This window comes from Limulus polyphemus, unplaced genomic scaffold, assembly GCF_000517525.1.
Source record: "Limulus polyphemus unplaced genomic scaffold, Limulus_polyphemus-2.1.2 Scaffold1123, whole genome shotgun sequence".
NCBI classification, from domain to species: Eukaryota; Metazoa; Arthropoda; class Merostomata; order Xiphosura; family Limulidae; genus Limulus; species Limulus polyphemus.
Genome location: NW_013666733.1, coordinates 118446 through 127114, shown reverse-complemented (window position 1 = coordinate 127114; position 8669 = coordinate 118446). Strand labels below are relative to the sequence as shown.

General features: G+C 34.0%; 1 protein-coding gene across 5 annotated transcripts in view; it reads left to right on the top strand.

The window, feature by feature from the left end:
- The window catches only part of LOC106462238 (zinc finger protein castor homolog 1-like), a 242118-nt gene that overhangs the window by 197836 nt on the left and 35613 nt on the right, over window positions 1-8669 (top strand). For all 5 annotated transcript variants that reach the window (XM_022389432.1, XM_013922139.2, XM_022389429.1 and 2 more), the window contains 2 exons: window positions 1854-2158; window positions 3388-3544. In XM_022389432.1, the coding sequence (XP_022245140.1) occupies window positions 1854-2158; window positions 3388-3544 (462 nt within the window). The remainder of the gene's footprint in view (window positions 1-1853; window positions 2159-3387; window positions 3545-8669) is intronic.

The following is an 8669-nucleotide window of genomic DNA, read 5'->3' as shown; positions in this document are numbered from 1 at the left end:
AGTTTGTACACCTTTATACTATTGGCTGTTCACTGTTTAGTTTGTACACCTTTATACAATTGGCTGTTCACTGTTTAGTTTGTACACCTTTATACAATTGGCTGTTCACTGTTTAGTTTGTACACCTTTATACAATTGGCTGTTCACTGTGGTGTTTTGAAACCTCAGTTTATTACTTCTTTACACCTGCAATGCCAATTTTGTTCACGAATCTATAGCGAACAATGTCTTAGTGAATATACAACACAGAATAATGATTAATACATTTTTGAAACGGGTATAAAATAACTTTTCTAAGGATAGATTTTCCTCTCTGTTTAACTCTTGTGTGTGTGTTTCACGCTATGGTTCCATTTCGATTTGCAACTATTTTCATTGTTCTTCACATGTTATCGTCTCAAAAATCACTATAATTGAAGACCAAATGTTAAAATAAACGAATCAAAACAACACGAAAACTAAGCCTAACGTAAGTCAAACATTGTTTGCTACTCCAATTTTAGTGTTCATTAACGTTTTCAAAGTAAGTCATTTTTTGGGGTTGTTCTATAGTATCTCATTACGATAGCGCCAAGTCTAGGAGTGATTTTGGCTCTAATGTGACTATAATTATAATATTAATTAGTAATGCGGGACCAGCGTGGCCCACTGGTTAGCGTGCTGAAGTGTTGATTTTTTGTTCGCGTCCATTTACCGCCAAAAATATTTTAAGTCCGCTCTACACTTTGGAGCCTTGGTTGCGTTATAAAAGTAACTGATAAATCCCAGTGCTGGATCATATAAGGGTAGTCCAAGAGTTGGCAGTAGGTGCTGTTTGACCAGTGCCTCCCTCTAGCGTATTAATTAGTTCAAAATTAGGAACAGCTAGTAGCCTTGCCCGAATATCCGAAAAATAAACAAAATTAATAATGCGTAACGTAGCATCGAAAGAATAAAAGTTACCCCTAAAGTACAGATCTATAAGTTAGTGTTATGTTTGCACTACCTTTAAAGTATAGACCTACAAGTTACCGTGTTATGTTTGCACTACCCCTAAAGTATAGACCTATAAGTTACCGTGTTATGCTTGCACTACCCCTAAAGTACAGATCTATAAGTTAGTGTTATGTTTGCACTACCCCTAAAGTACAGATCTATAAGTTAGTGTTATGTTTGCACTACCCCTAAAGTACAGATCTATAAGTTAGTGTTATGTTTGCACTACCCTTAAAGTATAGACCTACAAGTTACCGTGTTATGCTTGCACTACTCCAAAAGTATAGACCTATAAGTTACTGTGTTATGCTTGCACTACCCATACGGTATAGACCTATAAGTTGTAATATATTTGCATTAACAATACCTTATAGATGTATAACTTGACGATATGTTTGTTGTGCACAAACAGAAATGATATGTATTGTTTTACATGACGAATATGTAAACTACTGTCTAACATTTCTTGTACACTGGGGATAAGTAAACTATGCTGTATAAATCGTATTATATAGCCAAAATTTTAAGATCATTTTCTATGTGAAACTCGGTAATATATGTGTATGTAAGTATAGTGTTTCATGACGCTACTAGTTAATTAAAGCACTTAAAAATGACCAATTGAGGATTAATTTATGATTCTTCAAAATGCTCCATCCACTCTCCTGATCTCTAGGTTTTGAAGTTGATTAAATCTGTTAACTGATAACAGTTCAATAATGGAGAACACATTTGTGTATGCATTTGTTTAAGATCAAAAAGCATTGGTTGGTCTTGTTCATGACACGTGAATACAGATTTATGTACATACATTTAAAAATAACTCGGAAAATAGAGCTGTTTTACTTCAATTTTTGTGTTTTACTTTTAAATTTTAGGTAAAATTTTAGAAAACATGTCCCTTCCGTCGCCACCGTTCTCTTACCTTTCCATGATGCAACACATGCCAACTTCTGAGATCCTGAGCCAGCACTCTCCTTTAGCGACAGAAAAGACATCTTCTGAGAATCACACCTCATATTCTACAGTCACTTCAGGTGCGGCACCTAGCGTAAAGAAAGTGAGTCACCAATCAACCACATCACAAAATCCGGACGAATCTCTTCGATCTAAAATTCCGGACAACTTAACAAACTTTTCATATATGTCGCCAAATAGCGTGATGAATATACAAAACTCTAGGGTAAGAATTATTTTATTGTTGAAAAACCACAAATGTCAACATGAGTTTGTTTTTATCTAGAGCGGACACGTCACTTATAATATTTTCTAAATATTTGAAATGGACATTAATGTGATCACTTGTTACGTAATCTGTCCATTATAACCATAGAAAAAGTGAGATGGAACTAAGTAGATGTCGCTCTGGTAAATGAAAAGAAAGAAAGATTTTATTTGTTAACTTATCTTTAAGAATCAAACACACACGTGTTAAGAAAGGTTTAATTAATACATCGGCAGCTTATTAAAAAACATTCAACTCTTCTGTCTTAAGTTATTCCGTTATTGCTGTGGTTCTGAATATCATACTTTGCGCGACTGATAACGGCAAGATTGTAAATTTAGGGCTGGTTCATCAATAAAATGTATTATTGTTAATTATTACGTTCAGCAGCTTTATTTGTGACACAAGGTATCTTAAACTCGGCAATTTTGCTAGTATGTGGGAGCGGCATGGCCTGGTGGTTAGGCGCTTGTCTCGCAATCTGAAAGTCGGGGGTTAGAATCCCCGTCACACCAAATATGGAGGCGTTAAAATGTGACGGTCAATCCCACTATTCGCTCAAGCGTTGACGGTGGGTGATGATGACTAGCTGCCTTCCCTCTAGTCTTACACTGCTAAATTAGGGACGGCTAGCGCAGATAGCCCTCGCGTAACTTTGCGCAAAATTCAAAACAAACAAACAAACTTGTGACACAAGACGTCTTAAATACAGCAGTTTGTGACACAACAGGTCTTATTAGTGATCGACAGAACAGCGTATCAAATGACACCCTGAAATACTAATAAATTCAATTAAATGACGGATTAATGAAATATAAAATCGTAATTGATATATCTCACAGAAAACAAAACAGCGTTATTCTGTTGAAATAATATAAATATATTTAATAAAGCAGAAATAGAAAGTTTGTGTTAGTTAATTTATTGTCCTTCTGAAAAACACGAAGGTTAATGATTTTTTCCGTTTTCTTGTTGGTCTTTTTGTACAAATGAGTACCATAAGTTATGAAGAGAAAATATAAAACTCGTACAATTATATATTAAAATACCAAGCTTTTCATGATAATATTTGTTAATCGACGTTACACTGATTATATATATATATATATTTTTATAAACCCAAAATTGAGTTCTGTTGCGCATGTCCGTAGATATCTTTCATAACATTTTTAAAATGTTTCTTTAAGGATATGTCGACCATTTTAGCTCTAGCTGCACTTGGATCCACAGTTGCAACTCGTAATGCACCACCAGAGGACGTCCCTGTAGTTTTCCCCACTCAGTCCCAAAGTCCAGTTACTTCAGCGCCCTCTACAGTACTAACTTCTGTCAACAGAGAATCAAGTAAGTGTGAAGTATTTATTGAAAAACATTTTTTTTTGGACAAGCTCAGTTTATGATCAAAATATTAGCAACACCAAAACTTTGTCCCCTGGGTCAGCGATATGCTTACTGACTAACGCTACGATCCGTGGTTCGATTCCCCCGCAGTGGATAGAGCGCAGATACCTTATTATTTAGTTTTGCAGGAGGACAAACAAAAGCCTAAAAATTTAATATTTTATGGAAATTATCGAGTAAATTAAATCGATAATTTCCATAAAATATTAAACCCAAATTTGGGGTAGTTGTGACATCTGTGACACTACGTGTTCTATTAAATGATAATATTGCTGTGGTAATTTTCACACTTAATTTTTTTAGTTAGAAACCGATGATATAATGATAAAAAAACACAAAAACTAACAATACTAGGCCTCGGAGGCTGAGCGATAAACTTTAGGGGTTTGGTTCCAGCGATGGGCACAGAACAGATAACCCATCGTGTATCTTTGCGTACAACAAAAAATAAACAAGGTATAAATAAAGCTAGGTAAATGATAATTTTATTATTTTTACCTTATTTTATCAGGTTTCTTTTCTGGGGTCGTACTTGTTTTTATTTTTCTCATGTTTGTAATTATCATGTTTTACTATCTCAAGGGCTTGGCATGACCCGGTGGTTAAGGCACTCGCCTCGCAATCTAAGGGCCGTGGGTTCGAATCCTGTCCCGAACATGCTTGCCCTTTCAGCCGTGGGAGGGTTATAATGTGACGGATAGTTCCACTATTCGTTGATAAAGAGTAGTCCAAGAGTTGGCGGTGGTTGTTTTTGACTAGCTGCCTTTCCCTCTCTAGTCTATCACTTTAAAATTAACAGCGGCTAGCGCAGACAGATCTCGATTTCACTTTGCGTGAAATTCAAAAACAAATAAATACTATCTCAAGAAGTTTACTGCGTCATCTAGAATACAGAGGTTAATTACAGAGTAGTGAGTGCATCAATAAATACTGGTGGTTTCCCTGTCTGTAATTGAATGCATCCCTTTCAAGTAAACCAAGTTTTAGGCTAGAAAAGCCCATTTAAAAAAAAAACAAAAAACTTTGTCTTCACTTCAGAATACTGAAGGCGACTATAATACCATTTCATCAAGTCTTTGCCTAATTTTTTTCTTTGATTTAATACATTCGTTTCTATTCCAAACAAGATATTTTATGACCTTTCCAAAAGGCAAAATAATCTTCCCAAAGCCTCAAGAGCAGTTATTGTTGACTAGCGTAACATGTCATTCCAGTACTAAATAAAATAAAAAAACGGATAACATGTATCCCACTAAGGATCTAATGAAGACTCAGACAAATTTAAACGTTTGGTCTTTTTGTTTTGTTTTTTAATCCGATGGTCATACCCTCTGGTGACTTCTTCCAAGGCTTCTGTCGTTCTTCACGGTTGACATGCGCTCTGAGCTATTCTTGTTTATATCAGGAGCCGATCTTTATTTTTTTTTCTTTTATCTATATGACACTGTTTGAGAAAATACTGTCCTCTTCCCATACCTCAGCGGGAAGTCTGAAAGCTTATAACGCTAAAAACTAACTTTTCATACTCGTGGTGGGCACAGTACAGAATGCCCATTGTGTAGCTTTGCGTCTTAACAACAAATAATGAGAAAATATCGTGAACTGAGATAAGATAGGATATTAGAAAACGCGTATTGCCATTTAATATTTATATTGATAACGTATAAAAGTTTTATTTATATACGATTAATACTGTATTTTAATAGCTATCTGTATTCAGAAAATAAGTAACAAAACACTTCTTGACTGAAGTAATTTTTACCAAAAATTATCGTTAATTTTACTATGCATATTAACACTTTTACGTCTTTAGGTAACTAAGTTTACTGAAAATGGTTTCGAACTAATTTGGAGTATTCCTTTTGCGTTACAACAAACACTTTGTTGTAGTATTGTGTGATTTACACCAATAAAACTGGCTAAACTGAATGTGTGGTTGATATTTCATTATACGCTGCCTCTTCTTCACTTCCACTTAAAACTTCTTTTTTAATAATCACTAAATATATTAAATGTTTGCAGTGCATACTGATGTATAGAAAGACATATTAATACTAGAAATAAACGACCTTATAACACCAAGATGTTGTTTTTATTTAATTGAACACTCAACGTTTCGCTTTACAGCTTCTTCAGGAGCGTTCATTAAAACGCTAACGGAAACTGACAGTACAGAACTTCAAATGATTTAAATAATAATTTATATTCGAATCTATAACGTGCATTCGTACAACGTGCTTTGGACATATTAAGTAGTAAATCTCATTGTTGAATTGTCTTTACTACTCAATATGTCCAAGGCACGCTGTACAAACGCACGTTATAGATTCGAATATAAATTATTATTTAAATCATTTGAAGCTCTGTACTGTCAGTTTCGGTTAGTGTTTTAGTGAACTTTCCTGAAGAAGCTGTAAAGCGAAACGTTGAGTGTTTAATTAAATGAAAACAACATTTTGATGTTATAACGACGCTTATTTCCATTATTAATCACTAAATATAGTTTTTTTTTACCCGCTCCCGGGATCAAGAATAGTAGCTTGCTTGTTCGCTAATTTTTCTGAACAGTAAACAGCGGGCTAATTCAAAGAAAATAATAATTAATAATATATGGTGTTAAAATAAAACGATAATATAATGTTAAAATCCCTAACCCTAATTCTGACGTGTTCTGGTAACTGTGTTTATCGTATCCTACCAGGCCTGAAGCGTCCTAATATTAAAAGAAAGGTCTCGTGGTCACCGGATGTAGCAGATGTAGCGTGGTTGACATATTATCAGACACACTTCTTTACTTTCACTCCGAGGGTTTTATTAATAACTTTATGAACTTCATATTCATATACGAAGATTCAATAGGTAAACAGGTTTTGTACTAACCAGAATTTCTAAGGCCTAACACAACTGTAAATCAAAGTCCTGATCTGTAACCAGAATTTCTAAAGCCTAACACAACTGTAAATCAAAGTCCTGATCTGTAACCAGAATTTCTAAGGTCTAATACAACTGTAAACCACGGCCCTGATCTGTGACCAGAATTTCTAAGGTCTAACTGAACTGTAAACCACAGTTCTGATCTGATCGCGATGCGTGCTCTTTGGGGAAAGAGCATCTCCAAAATTTCGGGGGCACTAACTCCACACCCTCTGGAAATTTGAAGGATCGATGTAGGGGTGAGGGGGAGGGAGTGCCTGTAACGGCATCAGCGCAGTTATTTGAATTCAGCCAATAAACACGCTTGTAAAATAAACAAAATTTTACTGGAATGTAAAAGTATGTATATACATGCTTGCAGAACCACAAGTCTCCAAGACACAGAAGATAGCTCATTGCGTAGCTTTCTGCCTAACAACAAATAAACAAAACTTTACCCATTTCTAAATATGATAAATTGATACAAAATACGATAAATTTCCACACAATTTTTTTCTAAAATAAATGGGAGTATAATATGACAAAACTTTAATTAAAAAAAAACAAAAACATTTTATTCACCAAAGAACAATAATGTATTAACAATCGTTGCGTTTTGTTTAAAATTAGAAACAATGATCATCGCAATTTCTAATAGGTAATATTATTTGTCAAGGCCTGTCGTTTATCCTAATTTTATTTTATTTTTTATTTTTTGCTATTAAAATACCCTCAATTTATCTACTAAATTTTTCGGCGCATGCGCAATTTCCTCTCTCCTTTTCAACGAAAAGTAAATTTCAGATCTTCCTTGCAAATACTTGATTAATTATTTTATATTTGTTGTTCTACTAACGTTTCAAATTTATCTCGGATGTTCAATTTAGGTAACTTAAGATATGGAAATTTGACCCGGGAATTTTTTTTCTTCACTAAAATCACGCATAGTGTTCGATTACAACTATTAACATATTCTTGCAGTTTCGTTTAGGTACCGTCACCTCGAAAATGGATTGAACAATATCAGTTTCATCCAGATTTAAAAAGCCAGAAAACATCATTTGAATTAATATTGTCAGACTTTTAAAGCTTTCACATTGACACTTAAACTATTCTAAACACAAACATTCCTAGGCCTATATATTGTCTTGTCCGTCCACATTACACATTATATTTTCCTGGAAAATGGGTGTGTATGTTAATAGTTTAGCGTAGATATCAAACATTAGATAATTGAAGAGTTAAATGTACTTATAAAATTCAAAAACAATATATGATGCAGCCAACTTACAGCATGTTAAAAAAAAAAGTCTGTGCTACAAGATACTATTTTAGGTTACTCACGTATCATTTATAACGTCTGGTCAAAATACTGTTTGCGTGAAGTGAGCTTATGTTACTCAGTAGATTTTCAAATATCGGCCTAGAAGTTTCTTAGGTAACATCGAAACTTCCAAATAAAGTAACTTATCAGACACCACAATTTTAAACACGTAAATATTTTTTATGGTTCGTTATTTTTTTACCTCCAATTTATTTCTATTTGTTATAAATCATATACATTTCATTATTTTTATTTCGAAAGAACCTCCTATTATGCTTAAAAAAAAGCTTATCAACGTCAAGCGGATCGAGTAGACAGGTAACGCGTATTCAAATGTTGACAAAGACAGATGGCGCTACAAATTAAATCTCGAATAAAATTCCGTTCAGACGGGAGATAAAAATTTTAATTATTTTTATTAAACACACACACGCAAAAACAAAACAAATTCTTTATCCGATACTACTCTGTAAACTAACTTTTTCTGAAGCTAAGGCTACTGCTGACGATGAATGTTTTAAATACCTTTACATCTATTTTTAGTTGAATGTTTTAAATATTTTCATTTACACTTTTTATTGTTATATCGTCCTTCTTTACAGGCCTACAATAGAATAGGCTGTTATTCATTTGCATCTCCTGTAAGTAAATCCGTTGAAAATACATAAAAAAACGTGGAATCGTTGAAGCACTTTTGAAATATTAAGAGACCGATGAATAATCGTTGAAACATATTTTACTGTGACTTGATACATAAAGAAGCCGCCAGGTGGTTAGGCCGCTCGACTCGCAATCTGCGGGTTAGAATCCCCGTCCCACCAAATATACTCA